At 41.8% G+C, this 16,997-nt stretch overlaps 1 protein-coding gene across 2 annotated transcripts in view; it reads left to right on the top strand.

Moving 5' to 3' along the window:
* Positions 1–16,997, top strand: part of LLGL2 (LLGL scribble cell polarity complex component 2) — a 682,570-nt gene that overhangs the window by 162,498 nt on the left and 503,075 nt on the right. For both annotated transcript variants that reach the window (XM_085616998.1, XM_085616999.1), the window contains exons 4-8: positions 8,144–8,225; positions 9,349–9,464; positions 10,365–10,523; positions 14,073–14,235; positions 14,903–15,035. In XM_085616998.1, the coding sequence (XP_085473124.1) occupies positions 8,144–8,225; positions 9,349–9,464; positions 10,365–10,523; positions 14,073–14,235; positions 14,903–15,035 (653 nt within the window). The remainder of the gene's footprint in view (positions 1–8,143; positions 8,226–9,348; positions 9,465–10,364; positions 10,524–14,072; positions 14,236–14,902; positions 15,036–16,997) is intronic.

Genomic DNA, 16,997 nt, shown 5'->3' with positions numbered 1-16,997 from the left:
ACTTTGCAGTACTAGTTCCAGTTTGTCTGTTGTCCCTTTCCACTGTACTTTTGCTTGGCTGTCTGTCCAAAAGCAGTGTGTGTCTTGTTAATTGCACTTGTAAATCATGGCAAACACCCGGAGGTCCGTTGGCGCTAAGCAGAGAATTAAGAAATGGCCTTACGAGGTAAAAAGGAAGGTTTTGAGACTTTTCCTAAACGTGAGGAAGGATGATTGTTCCTAGGCAGGTTGCTAACACTGCAAAAGATTTGCCTCTCTGCAAGGACTTGTTGAAATGTGGAGTAGCAAGAAAAATGTCAGAAAGACACAAAAATCTAGTGGGAATATATTTCCGAAATCTGGAGTAGAGGACGACTGGGGCAAGTCCATTGAGGCATTTGTACACAATACACAGAGCCTTAAATAAATTCTTTGTTGGATTGGAAGCCAGTGGAACTTATAAAGGGCAGAATTAGCCGATGAATAATGGTGAGCTTGGGTAATCACCTTTCCGGTTTAGTTCATGATAACTTGCAGCCTATGGATTTGACACTCTGCAATTCCCAAGATAAAGACAATGTGTCTGCCTTCCTCTTGCAGGAATTTCAAAATATGCGTAGCTTATGAAAAATAAAGTCATAGGCTTAAGCTACACCTGCGATCTCCAATGCCAATTTCAGATGGTTGTCTAATTTTACTCCTAATGACATAACCACGGTCTTGTGAGTTGAAAACTGATGACCAAGGGAGTTAGAGCAAATAGATGAAAACCTAATCTGAGGATTGTTAACAACTATTAAAACTTCAGTTTTATCAAGATTGATATTTAACCAATTCCGATTCATCCATTTTTGATACTTGTAAGACAATTTATAATACTGTCATTTTAGGAAATGCGATTGAGTTGAAAAATTAGCTGAGCATCATCGGCTTATTTAAAAAAGCAACATCCAAATATCCTGTTTAATTTAGCCAGTGGGAGCAAATAGATGTCAAAAAGAATAGGGGACAGGGCAGATCCCTGATGGACCCTAGTGGCAATGAGGATGGCTGAGGAAGAGAAGTTGTTAAAAAGCGCTTTTTGGGATCTTCCATTGAGAAATTACTTGAACCATTTTAGATTGCATCATTTGATATTGAAGCAATTAAAATACCGTGGTCAATAGTGTCAAAGGTCGCTGAAAGATCTAATAAAATAAGGGCAGGCATAGCATTTTTATCTGTTACCATTTTCAAGTCTTCTATTACCTCTAGAAAGTGTATACTGTGCTACGATTTGATCTAAAGCCAATCTGGGTGTCATCGAAAATCCCATAGTTTTCCATAAAGAAAGAGAATGGATTCCAAGATTTTGGCTATAGTCGGAAGTTAGGTAATAGGTTGTTAGTTATTGACATCAGTTGGATAAAAAATTAGGGTTTTTTAGCATGGGAAGTAAAAATGCCTAGCTTAATCTTTTTTTAACAACATTTTATTTGTATTTGGAGCCATTTTTGACCCATAGCGCCCATTATACAGGAGCTTATTAGTAGGAAAAATGTACATAGAATAGTTGTTACAGCAGATACATCAGTCACCAAACAATGTTAAACGATAGAACTAACGCCTGCCATAACCCCCCATTACATTACCTTGCAGGTTCCCAGTGACATCTGATTAACTTCTTGTATATGGAATATAACCTATATTAGATATCTATACCTCCGTTAGGGTGTACCGTGTGCATCTAGTTGTGAGGGGGGCAACAGAATACCGCGGTAGTCTGCCCAGCGTTGCCATATTTTTATGTGCTTTTGTGGACATCCTCAGGCAATAAATACTGAACGCTCCAGGCCCATACAGGAGTTGAGCCCTTGCTCGCTACAATTTTTAATGAACAGAGCCCGAAGTAAAAGCGAGAGAGAATCTGAATTATAAACTTATTGCTTTCACAGATCTTCTTTTGGCGCATTTTGATGGATGTAGAGTCGCAAGGCGAGACAAATTTTCATTTCCTTATGAATGTTTGGAGCTTATTTGGCGATAAAATAAAGACATTTTCCAAGCAGCAATTAGAATTGGTCTTGGGGTGAAGATTATCAAATTCATTGGCTTGCAATTGCAGGGTAGCAACCAGTTCAGAGGAACCGGTAAATTGTAGACCAACCATCGTATCTTGAAGATTTTGTATAATTTTATCTCGCATCCTGGGAAATTTATTTAAAAAAATTACAAGTAGCTTCATTAATGATCTTAAAAGTCTGTTTTTGCGCGATTGTTGCAGCTAGAAGTCATGCAATAATATTGTTTGGGTGTATGATTGAATAACTTTTCGTAAACTGATAGTTTGTTCTTATTAATGACCCTAGATTATTTTGTATAATGTATATGCTAGTCCCTTTCACTTGTCTCACTTCCAGCTTAAGTCTAGTAAGTGCTGCTAAAAGAATTTTCAATGTTTGTGTTTTTCTGTCTGCTTGCTTTTAGTTCTAGCATATAGTGGCTAAGTCTGGTGTCTGCACATCCACCTCTAGTTAATGGCTGTAAGGATACGAAGAAAAGAATTAAAAAAAGTACAAAATGTCTTTTAACTCAGTGGTGCCATCGTTCTGGCAGCAGCCAGCCACCTTTGGTGCAAATAGACTGCACTTACTAAAAAAAATGCAGACCTAATATCTGAACACAACACACAGCGCTCAAGCACACACAGTCCAGTTTGTTATTAGTTAGTTCCTTGCTTTGTTGAGTTCCACTCTTCCAGTAGTTGAATCCAGTCCTAAAGAGCACAGTACTTCAGTCTTGTTTACTTCAGAAGAAAATTCTTTATACATTATTTTCCATTAACACCGCAGCCGACACGTGTTTTGTCCTGGACTTTTTCAAGGCCATGCGCACGGATGGAGGTCCAAAAAATAAATTGAAGTCTCTCCTTCTTTTACATTCATGTTTCAAGGTTAATGAAACGTCAGTCCCCATACCGTGTCGTAGCGTAAGTTGTCTCAATGACAGAGTATTCGGAGAGTATTCCTTTTCCAGGCGTGTTTTGGCTCGTGTTAAAGTTCTGCGACAGTCGAGATTATGATTGCACATGTATCCCCAATGTGGTTTAGAGCCACTGGTCAGGGGCTAGGCAGGAACCTGATAAGCTACCGTTCTGTAAACCGCGGCACCTGAAACGCCGTATACACGAGGGCGTAGTCTAGCAGGGAATCTAGTATGTCGCAGAACTTTAACTTGAGCCAAAACAAGCCTGGAAGAGAGAATACTCTCCAGATCCTCTGTTGTTGGGACAACTTGCGCTACAACGCTTTGCCATTTCCTAGAAAAGGAGTAATTATAGGATGGGATATTTGGCCTGTAGGTGGTTAGGAATAAAAAGGTCATCAGGCAGTGATCAGTTCAAATGTATAGGGGATCTGAAGGAGAAGAAATTGAATTGGCTAGTGCTATTATAGCATCTAGTACATGGGCAGCTTGATAAGTGGGCTAATTAATATGTTGATGGAGCCGATGGTCTCTACAATGAGAGAGAATCAAGCTGGTGTAGGATCATTAGTTTTTTTACACTGGAGGGTTATGGTTGAGGTCATTGAGAAGCCTTTCCAACTCTCCTCGGGTGTTTAGGAAACTGATGGTGGTGGTCGCTGCACATCTTCAGAGTTTGGGGATTACAGCTTTCCCCCTACTTCGACTGCTAGCTGTTGAAGGCAGAATCACCACAGTCAGTTGTAGACCACCTGCAGATGACGGTGAGCCTTCTGACATCGTTGTGGTTCTTAATCAATGAGCCAAAGGCACACCTCACTTATTTACGAATATTTCACCTTATAGGAGCTATCTTAGACAAAGAGCTTTTCAGGGCCTTTCATCTGACGCTACGAGTCCAGGACATGTAGACTATGATTCCAATATTTCTGTGTCCGTTCTGAGTCTTGTTGACAGTGGCTCTGAGACTTTACGTATCCTGCTTGTCACGTGGTGTTATATGTAGGCTCTGCAGTGGGATCAGAAGCTGGTTCCTGGAACATCTGGGCATGAACTGCTGCTTTTGGAGAAGCTTCTGTTGCAGCAGCATTGGTGGGTTCTGCATCTGAATCTGCACAATTTACACCTCCGTGTGTGGTTACTGAGCGGCAGTAGATGACTAAGTTCGATCTACTCACCTGAAGTGTGGATGACATTGTTGGATCCAGATGTCCCTTTAGAAAGTCTATTAGGGCGGGTAATAGAACAACTTTGTGGCCGGATGTGGATTCTGCAACTCTAGTCCCTTACAAGCCAAACTGTTGGATGTTTAATTGTTTGGTTAAAGCTTTGGCCCAGGAAGGCATTGCAGTGAGCATTATTAAAGGTTATTTGTTGGGTGTTTTGGCCTTTTCGCATTTACAGAACCTAATGTCCTTTTTTAAATCACCTAATGTGATGCACTAATTTAAAGATTTGATACACATGTTCCTTCAAATCTTTTGTGATGCCACAGTGTGTTCTAAATGGTCCTTACCTTCCTCATGTGCTCCCACTTTGAGCCAATACACGGCTACTTGTTGCCCCTTTGGACTTTCAGCACTGTCTTCCTCATTCTGATCACCTTATCTTGTCGCATGAGTGAGAACCAGGCTTTCTTGTGCAGGCTACATATGCCACCCTTTTTGCAGACAAGCTGTTGCTGAGGAAGAGGACAACAATCTTGCCAACTCCTCCTTTTTTTTTTTTTTTTTTTTTTTACAGAGTTTTATATAGCGCAAACTTGACCCGAATCGGGTATCAAAGCGATTTACATAGCACCAGTTGCATTACATGAGGACACATTCACTTTTGTTTGGCATGGGGAGATTAAGTGATTTGCCCACAATCACAGGTTGTTCAGCGTCATTGCCGAGACTCGAACTCAGTTGCTCAGATTCAAGGTCCACCGCCCTAGCCGTTAGGCCAACTCCTCTCCTCTTTTTTAGAACCTTGAGCTTTTACATCTATTGCAACAAAGACCATTCAATGGGCAATTCGGTTTTTATGGGGTTCTTTAGGGCAAATAAAAGTAAGGCTGTGCAGAAATAGACTTTGTCAAAGTGGAATGTCCTTTGCATTTTTGCGATTTATGAATTGCTGCATTCCTGTGAGCTGGGTAGCACACACCCATTGGAGGAGGAAGAGCCAGGCTCGTCAGTACACTTGAAAAGGTGCTCTTTGATGTGAGAGGGGGCACTGGAGGGGGCACTGGAAAGGGCCCTGGGCAAATCTCAGGAAGGAGATTAGGTTGATAAGAGAATCATAAAGAGTAATACTGGGTCCTAGGGGTAAGAGTTTGATACACATATCGCTGTGACTGACATCCAGTGTGAACCTCTAGTCACTCCCATGTCCTGTGTTGTGGGTCTGCCAAATTTGAAGTTGCTCGTGCCGTGGCAGACCGCTTTCTGGCGGAAGGTAAGAGCACAGGAGATGGCACTTCAAATGAAAGCAGACCCTCAGACACAAACCTCAAAGACTCATACCCTAAATCACATTTGGTATCTGGAAATGGACTAAAAGTAGGGGATTTTAAGACCCCAAAGCTGTCAACTTTCAAGCGGCCAGTCAGGCTGGGCAAGGAGGAGAAGCTGTGCAAGACTTCTGACTGTGTCCAGGCCTGCCAGTCTCCCAGCTGGTTGATGGGACATCACGCAGGTACTGAAACACCAGTGCCTGCCTGCTTGCAAAGGCTAGTGAGCACTGTGAGGAAGAGGAGAGCACTGGAAGAAGCAAGGTCTTGAGAGGGAGCTTGATGAGTGGATCCCTGTAGCGAGGTGTGAGGAGACTGCTTCTGCACCGTTTGGGTTGTTGCCCATGTTCAGGTTCAAGTTGATGACTCCGTATGCCAGAGTGCTGCCGTGAAGTCCGCTTTGGTCAGCATCACAGCCGTGCTAATTAGGCAAATTACCGTGTACAGTTTGTAAGTCAGTGACCCCCATATGTCAGAGGGGGCCACCATAAAACAAAACATACTGCTGTGTCAATCGGGCGGTCCCGAAAGGAGCGGATGTAGTTACTCTGTATGCAGGGGGGGGGGGGGGGGGGCTACCAGAAAATACAAGGATCATGCATGGTTGATGCCATCATCACGAGTAGAGGCCGCTGTGGTGGCCTGTGTGGACATGAGCCCTGACTGAGGACTGGAATCCGAACATCTAATTCCACCCATGTTTGGAAGACCGAAAGAAACTTTCCATCGCATCTGTGGAGCGCCAAGGTCTCTTCGCCTTCTCTTCTGCAGACTACATGTGTGATGCCTACCGAAGGCAGCTGTTGCAGCGTTGCACCTGGGAGAGTGACAATCTCAGAGACTGTGGTCAGACAATCACTGCTGGTGTGGGTAAGACTGATCGAAGGACCAGAAGACACAGGGGAATTTGTCTTCCAGATAGCACTTTGGCGCTGGGACACGTTTGACTTTTCTAACAGAGTTGGGTTGGGACCCCATGAGACTGCTAGTCAGGCCAAACCTGAATGTTGCCTATAGTGAATGGGAAATAACCACTACCTCTAGTGAGAGGGAAGTGAGACTCCAGAGCCCTAACTTTATGGGGCCGAGTGTATTGTTTGTGTATACCCTATTTCACTATGTGCTCGTATATAAATACTACTATTGTCATAGTAGACAGTATTTCCATTCCCACCCTTGATACTAACCCAGTCACTGCAAATGACAAATTTAATAGATGGCTAGAGTCGTCACTTGATATTATTCTTCCAAAGAAATGGACCCACAATAAAGCAGGAGCCAACCAAAATGCTTGGTATACGCCCAAACTCCAGAAGCTTAGACAGTCCAGCAAGAGGCTGGAAAGAAACTGGAGAAAGGACCCCTCAGCTATTAACAAAATTAAATACAGAGAGGCAATAAGGATCTATAAATCTGAAATAAAAGATACCAAAACCCTCTATTATGAAGCGAGAATCACTGTGGTGGCAAACTGCCCACGTGAAATCTTTAGGATTGCAAAATCACTCTACACCCTCCCGCGCCCCCTATTGTTTATGCTGATATCCCTCTACGTTGCAACCAAATTGCTGAATTTTTCTTTGATAAAATGCAAACTATAAGTCCTTTCCTCTGGCGATGGCCACACAAACCTTATCTTCACCTGACTTGACAACCCAGTGTGGGGACTGTCTGCTGGAGGAAATCCCCCTTTTGAACTTGATCTCCCTTCGAGGGATTTTGAGTCAACTTAAATCTGGAGCACCTACAGATGTTGCCCCCCTAACATTTTAAATGTAATCTCTGAGACTGTATCCCCAGTGATCTTGGATGTGATAAACGCTTCGCTGGTAATGGGACTAGTGCCCTCCCGCTGTAAACAGGCAATGGTTAGAACCCTTTTAAAAAAACCTAACCTAGTTCCTGACGTGTTGGCAAACTACCGCCCTATCTCACTATTACCAGGAATTGGTAAAATAGCTGAGAAGCACGTAAACCATACTCTCTCAACCTTTCTGGAAAATAATAATCGTCTTCATTCCTCACATACTGGGTTCAGACCACAGGAAGGCACCGAAACTGCACTCTTGATAGTGGTGGAAGAATTAAGAAAAAGTCTGGATGGAGGAGGCTGCGTTGCTCTCATTTTATTTGATCTCAGTGCAGCCTTTGATATGATGAACCATCATTTCTTAATTCAAAGACTTAGGAATGCAGGAGTTGCCGGAACAGCATTAAAGTGGCTACAGTCCTTTTTAGAGGACAGATCTTTTGTATGGTGGAGTGTTTGTGTTCACGTTAATTGCATATGGTTTCCCTTTCATTGGTCTGTGAATGAATGTTTCTCTTGTACCACTGTGATCTGTGCCTTCTGGCCCAATGTGTAAACTACTGTCCATTCATGTTCATTGCATTCTGTGTCTGTGCTTTGCCTTCTGTTGATGTGCATACTATGTCTAGGTTCATCATTCTAAAGTGTGTCTGCTATCATGGTATGTGCTGTGTCTACTATTCTACCATGCTCTGCACCTTCTGTACAGAGATGCACTGTCCCTGCTGTCCTTGTCCTAATGTATGCTATGTCTCTCTCTCTTTAAAGAGAGAGAGAGAGAGAGAGAGAGAGAGAGTGTCTGTCTGTCTATCTGTCTGTGTGTTGTGTCCAGCATGCGATTACTTGCATTCTTTACTCACAGTCTCCGTTATCCATTCCTGAGCTCACAACATCAGATATGGCACTCCTGGGGTAGAATTCATGGGCCTGCATGCGGAAAATAATGCTGTGATGCAGATCTGCTTCATCCCTGATCAGGTAAGAATGGAGCCTCTGGTTCACACCACGATGGTTAGCAGGTTCATGGGTGACTTTGGCATGGTTGATTACCACCTATCTCCTCTTTTGTGACTTATCTTCCCCTCCATATTTCCTTTAATCCGTAACTTACCCATGTACCCCGCCTAGGTCTACAGCTTCCACAATTTGTTCCATCTATCATCTCCATCACCTTACCTATCATTCTCTATCTAACCAGAAGTATTTCTACCTCATCTACCCCATCTAATAACCGTGCCCCACCTCCCACCCGAAGCAAATGCCCCACCTACTATCAACACTTACCTTTGAAATCCCAACTATTACCTCATACAGTACCAATACCCTGCACGCTTAATACACCCACATATCACCCATGCCCTCTTAGCTTTTATTAAGCAACCACTTGTCTATGAGAGCAAATTTTCAGATATCATTCCTACTTATTACCTTCCCTTATTCTTCCTCTAAAAGTTATAAAGCTTTTTTTGTGAAGAGGTAGTGGTGGTTGCTTTACTCTGCAGGGCCTATTCAGACGGTCTTGGCTGTGCATGGATATTCTTGTTGAAGTCTGTTTGCTTTGCACTGACTTACTTGTTGACATTTCTCACTGTGGGTGGACAGTATTGAGAACTCCCTACCTTTTGTGCTCATGTTAGTCTAAGAAGAACGTCATTGCTAGGAAACCCTCCTCCGTATCTATTGTCAAACTTTATGAAAGTGGTTAGATTTGTTGAGATCAGTTCTTTTGTGCATAGTCAGGCTTATGGTCTGTCTAGTAGGTTGGCCCCTCACCGTTCCCTTGAACATTTGTGTAGCCCCTCGTTGCTTCTGTGCTCCTGCTTTTGGTGCTTTGCCTCCCTCCAACATCTTGGTGTACAGGTTTTTCTTTAAAAGTCTGTGGAGCTGCTTTGCTGAGGATTATCTTTTGACCTGGTCTTTGTTTCTATATTCATTTTCTTCGGCATTCTGTTCAGAGATTGCTAGGCAGACCCTGCAACCAATAGTGTCTCTGCTATGCTTTCCAGTTTCATTATGTCTAGGGAAACCTAGAGCTGAGGTTTCCCAAATGGTGCTGTTGAGTTTTTGCATGGTCATTCATTTTATGTTCTTTGTTTTTTAGTGCCAGCTTGTGACGCTTCTGGATGATAATAGCCTTCACCTGTGGACACTGAAACAGCAAAGTGGTGTGTCAGAGCTGCACGAGGAGCAGGACTTCACTCTTCGAGCCCCCCCAGGGTAACACAATGTCTCTCTTTTATATGCGTTCTCCATTTAGTGCTCGATTCTGTAAGAGGTAGGTGCATCACCAGTAATGCCCGTTTGGTCTGTAACTTCCCTTAGAAACACTTGCATTCTAAAGGGCTGCATTCTTCTGCTTGGTCAGCCACAGCATGTACACACTCTAGTATCCTCTGGTGAAAATGGGGGTGCCACAGATGTGAGTACACAGAAATATAGGTGGTCCAGTGAATCATATGCCTTCTTTCAGGAGTGTCCTATGAGTGTGCAGAGCATTTATCCGTGATCTCGTGTAATGCTTTCAAATTTACAATTTCTCTATAAGGGCTGACTGCGTATGATTGTGCAAAGACAAGTTAATCTGTACTTCTAGTAGAAATATACATAGATCAGTGCCATTGATTACACAAAGCAGAAAATGTATATTGCTGGAACCACATGGGACACATATTACTCAGAGCAGTATAGATCACTCCACACTCATGGCACAGTAGTGGCTGTCAAGATATCGCCTGTTACATAAAGTTGAATAGAGCTTGTCTCACTCACCTCCTGGGCTTTTGAGTGACTCCCCAGGGCATAAGGATAACACTCTTACTGGCACAGATGAGATTGCCAAGGGTCCACTAATACACAAAGCTGTTGGACAGTCACCATTCCTCTCTACCCCTACAGTAGTCCCATTTCCTTTGGGCAGGGCCTCTACTCTTTTTATCGGATGCTGCATGTTAATTGTTGTAAAGTGCATGATTCTGGTATGGGGTAACCTACGGTGTCCTCGTAACTTGCAAGGCAGATTGTTTGGAGAAAGCGTTTATTTGGAACAACTATCTATCTTTTTGGAGCCTTTCTTTACCTGCACAGAATGTCTAAAGTTTGCAATTTTGATCTCCGCAGGACTCCTCCGAGCGCTACTCAGATTACAGCAGCTCTGGCACACTCTTCCCAGAAGCTACTGTGCTTGGGCACAGAAAGTGGCAGTGTCTACCAGGTGGAGCTTCCTTCCTTCCATGTGCTTGATGAAAGGATCATCACACCAGAGAAATTACAGCAGCGGTAAGAGGTCCCAAGAAGACATGCAGCCTTTTATTCTGGTGGATTTTTAGAATTAGGCTAGTCTTTCATCACCTGACTACTCCCTGGTAGATGTTACTTGTAATTCAGTTTTTAGAGTAGACTGTGGAAAAGAAATAGGAATCAGTAGTGTCAAAAAGTTGTTAAGTAAAAGCACTCAAAATAAATTCACACTCCACACTGACAGGAATTTACTGGAAAATAATGTCTAACGTTGACCGAAAGAGAAGCGATGGGAGCTTCGCAAAATCTCCTATTTTCTAGTAATTCTTACCAGATAACCTTTTAGTGTATTGAAATAATGATGTTACATGATGTTGTGTGCACTGATCAGTGGACATAATCCTTCGGGATATGAGATGAAGCAATCTGCTAAGTGCCATACCAAGCACCTCTGCTACTGACAGAAGCATGCTCACCAAAAGAACACTTTGTAAGGTCCTAAATAAACATAATAATGCCTTCGGGCAATTTGAATTCTAGCACTCCATACTATCATGCAGCTTCACTATGAATGAGTAAAGATTAGTAACATAAGCACTCCAGGCCCTATCTCAAGATTATCATGACATCACCATATGTGTCAGTAGAAAGCCTTATTGTACTTAGTGACTTTGAGGGCTGCCTCACTGACAACTGTGACTGCCTCTTCAGTTCATGATGTTGATTTTAATTTGATATGTCTGCTGCCCTCTCGGCCGTCCTCTTCAATGCCAGAGTCTGAACACTCCAATTTTAAGAGGTTCTAGAAATGTTTTTACAGTTAACAAAGTTAGTTGGTGAAGCTGAACAGTCAACAAAGTTATTTGGTGAAGCAGACCCCTCCGGCCATTAGCAGCTAGTGCAAATGGAGTCCTGGGATTGTCTGCATAGTGTCTCAGTGCATTGGTATTTTACCATTTTCTCTTGGCATACTCCTTCTAAGATCAGTGCATCTTTGAGAAAATCTCCACTGGATGTGCTCATGGTGACAAATATGGTGCCACAGACATTAGCAAAGACACTGTTTTCAAACTAATGATAGCAAAGTGTTTTACAGCCTCTCTAGGAGACTCAGAGGGGAAAACAGAGGCAAATCATGACTAGATACTGCCTGGCTAGCAGCGACTCCACAAACAGTGTAGAATCCACAGAACTCCATTGTCTCATACATTTACTTGGAGACTGCTCAGATTGGGAGTGTGGCAGTTCTCTCGACAAAATGCATTTTTTGGGATTGCATTTGAAAGAAGCATATTCTGATTTAAACATGAATGTATTCAGAGATGATGTAGCGAATTACCATTAAAAAACGTCTGTTATGCTATTTAAATGGCCCTGCATTTAATTGGCAAACTTACCTTTTGCAGCTGTCTTACGATCATAATATATTTCTGTGAGAAATCACCTCCTTTGGTCCAGGCTAAAGCTCGCATCTTGTTCAGGAACAATAGGCCTACACTTAAAGATTCCTTGTATGGCTTTGATGTAGGACAGAATTTCATACATGACGTGTGAAATCCTCCCGACTTGTTCTGTTTGTTTATCAGGCCTGCTTCTAGTTTTCCCCCAGAGAACATGACATTTTGTGATCCATGATTGTGCTTGATATTCCACAGTATAGCCACTGTTGTACTTATAGTGGAATACGCGCTAACTGTACCAAAAGCAGATAATGGGAACTGGAGACTGGTGTCAGCTGATGGATAGTGCAGGAGAACAAGCTTTTTTGCATTCACCTTTTTTGAGAAGGCAAGTGCCTACTGGTGTCCCTTTGCAATACTGAGCTAATGTCCCATAGTGACATCCTGAGATCCTGGTATTCCATAATGTTTGTGTGGTGTACCTGTGTTGTTGTCTATGACCAGCAGATGCTTTGCCTGGTGATTGGTGTACGTAGAGTACCCTGTTTGGCCGCGTACACATGAGGTTGATTTATTTGGCACATACCAGTGAAGAATGGAGGGTCCTAGCAAGGCTTGTGCTCTCAGCTGAGGTCGAATAGTGTTCACAATCATGCAAAAGGTTTATGCATCCTAGTACGGCAGATGGAAACCTCAAAAACATTCAATCCCTAACCACTTTGATAGAAAATGCCTTTAAGTGAACCTATTCTGGGGTGAATATCTTTTACTCACATTTGTTTACTGATTTTTTTTTTTTTTTTTACAAGGGGCACAATAGTGTTACAAGTAGCGTTAGTTAGCAACATAAGTGTAAATGGGAGTGCGTAACATCACTCCGTACTTTACTACTTTACATACTGAGACAGATATTCATGAAGAGAGCAAACCCATATGTACGTTGTAGTTACAGCTTCCAGTGCTTAGTGCAAAGATGCAATGTTCCCTCGGAGAAAACATAAGCATTAGCATCTAGAACAAACCAGGGAAGAAGAAGAAGAAAGCTCCTGCCAACCCTTTCCCAACCAATTCTCTTCAAAAAGAAAAAGAGGATACTTTGGTATGTCGGGTAGGAGAGGTCAGAGGCCACTCAACCAGTAAGGCCAGGACTTACCAATAATATTCTCTTATTTAGCAGCTGGATCAGCAAGATAGAAGGTTTCCCCGTTGTGGTGCTCTAATGTAAATCAAAGAGCTGTAGGGCTAAGCGAGGTGGGGATAAGCATAGGAATTCTAGTCTGGCCATATAGTCGATGAGTGTGCCAAATCTCCATTAACTTCCTTTCAGTGGTTGTCAGTAAATGGGAAATTTGTTCTATCATCAGGATATGCCAGTCTATTGAACCACTGCACTATCGCAGGGCCCTCTTTTTTTCCTCCAAAAGATAGCGATAAGATCTTTTGCCTCTCCTGTCATGTAGCTAAGGGTCTTCCAGTCAGAGTGTGTTATACCCCATACCTGGTGAATATATTTTGATAAGCCCCATTAACCAGCAGATAGTTTCTTCTTAAGTTGGATCTTATCAGAGCTACTACTCAGTGGAGAAATGTATTTCTTAACGCACAGTTGTCAACAAATTCACCAACTAAATTTTGTGTTGAATGTCATCAGTAGATGCAATGGTGCTCTCTGTTGAGTGATTTTCAACAAGGTAATCGGGCTTTTTTTTTTATAGTAAACTAGTGTCTTCTTTGGATAAGCTTTCTAGGAGAATAATGGGGTTCTACAAATGCACATTTTCATTCTCATTTAGTGGATTTAGAACTGGTCCCTGAATGGAACAAAGTGATACAACAGACCTTCATGGGGCAGCCCTATGGGGCCCCTGCCTTGCCAAGCCCTGCCCGGGGGGCATAGACCAGGAATCATCCTTAATGGGAGTCTTTCCAGGGCCCTTTCCCAAACAGGAAGAATAAATCACAAGGGCTACGTGGCCAGGCATCCTGCCTTGTTTTGCGATGAGCAGGAATATTCCCTGAGGCTCTGTGTTGTGCAGCATGTCTTCGGGAGTCTCAAAGGCCTAGAAGGCGCATAGGATTTGGCTTATGCAAATCTGCAGTTAATGGTGGGCAGTGAGTGAGTGTAATAAGTGAATGTAGTGAGTGCAAGTCACCACTACAGTCCTAACTTGTGTGTTCTGCGTCTCAGACTTCCAGATGAGTACCGCAACAGGCGACCATTGGAATCAGTGGAATGCCTTCAGGAGAATCCGAGGAATTCTGATCAGATCCTGATTGGATACAGTCGTGGACTAATGGTTGTATGGGACTTGTCAAGTAGCCGCATCATACAACAGTTTCTTGGTGTTCAGGTACTGCAAAATAAATTTGTATTGTATTGTAAAACTTTAGCTGCACTGTATATCAGCTGAGAAATACAGTAAATGTTTTCATTGTGTTTACGGTTTTCTCAGTACTTGCTCGTGAGTGGGTGTGTAACTGTATGTTGTTTGTATTTGGATAGCGAATACCTAACAAAGTCAGTGGAGTACTGGTCTGGGATAAAGGCAAAGATAGTCAACATGTAATTGGCGGAGTAACTGGTTTCTAAGACCAAGAGTGGACTTTTACTGCATGATAATGTAGTTTTCTTTAATAAGGCATGTCTTCAACTCTAAGTTTCTAAGTTGCAGAATGGTTGGGGCACTCCTAATGGATACCTTGTATTCTAGTTTTTTTTTCTTTTTTGTACTTCCGAGTGAGAGACTACAGGAATTTCCGTAGGGTGAGGGCAGATTTTGCTGAATACTTTCGCTGTTTGGGGTATTTTCATTCTGCAAGAAGCACGGATTGGAGCAGCATCTTCTGCAATTTGAGGATTTCAAATGGGAAAAGTACTAATCATTTGAAAGGAGGCTTTGTTGTCCTCTGTGTTGGGCAGGTGTAGTGTTGGTTTTGCTCATCTATGATCTATCACATAAATAATTAGCAGAGTTATCTTTCTTGTGTCTGATTTTCACTGAGTAACTTTCTTCATAGCAATTGGACAACATTTTCTGGCAGCGAGATGGCCGACAGATCATTAGCTGTCATAACGATGGGAGTTACAGCAAGTGGTCAGTATCTGGAGATGCAACACAGTCTGAGCCCCTGGAAAACAAAGTGCCATATGGTGAGTTTATGAAGGATTTAGGATATAGTATATAAGCCTCCCTGAAATGCTTAAATATCATGTGCTTGAAATTTCCTGGTACACAGTCTGCACTCAGTTGCAGCTTATACCCACCACCAGCAGTTGCTGAAAGCTTTATTGTGTAAACAGTGCACCATTTACCTATAGCTTCTTCTAATAGACACTGTGATATGGGTACGGAGTTTCTTGAACAGTTGTCATCTTTAGATTAGCAGTGCCCCATCTTCAAGTATTGGCAATCCGTAAACCTTTATGAATTAAGAACGGAAATTCTCCAAGCTTCCCTGTTTTTGAAAAACAAAGCGGGTGATTGGTCAAAATTCTTCTAAAATGTAGAGCACTTAATTTTGGAATACACAAGGAGGGCAGAAATCCTGTTAGACTTTTAATAGAAGTACCCTTGAGTTAATTTTAAAATGTAACTTGTAAAATGTATTAAAATATAACCACAAACTGTTTTTAAAAGATAGAGCAGATAGAGGTTAGGATAGACTTCTGATAGGCACAAAAAAGCCACTCGGGCATAGTAAAGGTTAAGGGTCAGAGGCAAGACTACAGTGAAAAGAAATATGCTGAAGAAATAATTCAATTACAATTTGAAGAACAGTGTGATTTAGCCTCTTAATTGCTGAAGCTCTCTTTCTGAAAATAAGTGTGGGAAAATAAAAATAGGTGACAACTTGTATATAGTGTTTGATGGTTGACCACAAATATGGTGTAATCGAAGCCAACAACTGAGTTGCAGCTCATAATTAGTGCTTCTGGTTCGGTGGTGTTTATTTGTATTACCTTTCCTTCTGTATTTCCTCATTTAAAAAAAACATTAATTCTATCTGTGTTTATTTACTACTCTGCACTCATGTAATTAGTTGTTATGTAGTTAGATATGTTTACATGTGTCCAAACTGAAAAAATTCCACCCTGATCTGAAAACCTTAAGATATTAATACATACATTTCAAGAGACATGAGTCTCTTTCTGATTTATTTATGAAATGAAAGGCACTGGAAACCTGCATACTATTCACAGATGATGCTCATATGTTCCTGAGGTTAAAAAAAAAGATTATGCAATGTTGGCCATTCCTGCTTCTGAGAACGCCACAATTGTCACACCACTGATCTTTTATTGCATTTGTTGAAATCTTCAACAACATTTATGCTTTGTCTTTTTACCATACAAAAAAGCTACACATACTGTAGAGCATATAATTATACAGACTTTTCGGAGCACACAGCTTATACAACGCTTTTAGCAATGCAAGCAAAACACCAGTCCAAACACAATTCAATTAAATTCTAATGATCGTCTTCTTTTAATTTCGTTAATTCCAATCCCTTATGCCAACGCGTTTCGCCGTGGTCGGGATAACCAACGGCTTCTTCAGGGCTGGAAATAATACAAAATGCACATTTGTAATCACACAATATGGCATTAGTACATGTGCCATAATACCCAACTTATGACAACCATGTGCAGAGGACTATTCAAACCTGTGTTTGTGCAGAACAAATTGAATATACATTGCCATTTAAAATGCTTTTCAAGTAAAAGTTACTCATATTACATGAAAGAGACATTTAAGTTCATTCGATTTGAGGACTTGAATCACTTTGGTTGAAATCCAGTAGTGCACGCAATGTTGTGATCCATTCTAAATATTTAGCCTAGACCCAAGTGCATGTTAAATTTATATAACCCATGTGTAGGTAAAAAGTAAATTCATTTGCGTCATGTTGGCGCCAATACCTTTGATTTCTCAAGCGCTTGTCTGTGTTTCGAAAATAATGCAAAAAAAGATATTGTAAAGAATAATTATTCTGCCGTTAAGGGATACACGAGGCAAGAATACACTAATTGACAAGTATGCATATCAGCCAATAAATTCGGCAAGAATCCTACCTCTGAAAGTATCCGTCCATGTAGTATCCTCCCTCTAAA

Source organism: Triturus cristatus, chromosome 7 (assembly GCF_964204655.1).
Source record: "Triturus cristatus chromosome 7, aTriCri1.1, whole genome shotgun sequence".
NCBI classification, from domain to species: domain Eukaryota; kingdom Metazoa; phylum Chordata; class Amphibia; order Caudata; family Salamandridae; genus Triturus; species Triturus cristatus.
The sequence above is the reverse complement of the archived record's forward strand: the minus strand, read 5'-3'. Positions and strand labels throughout refer to the sequence as shown.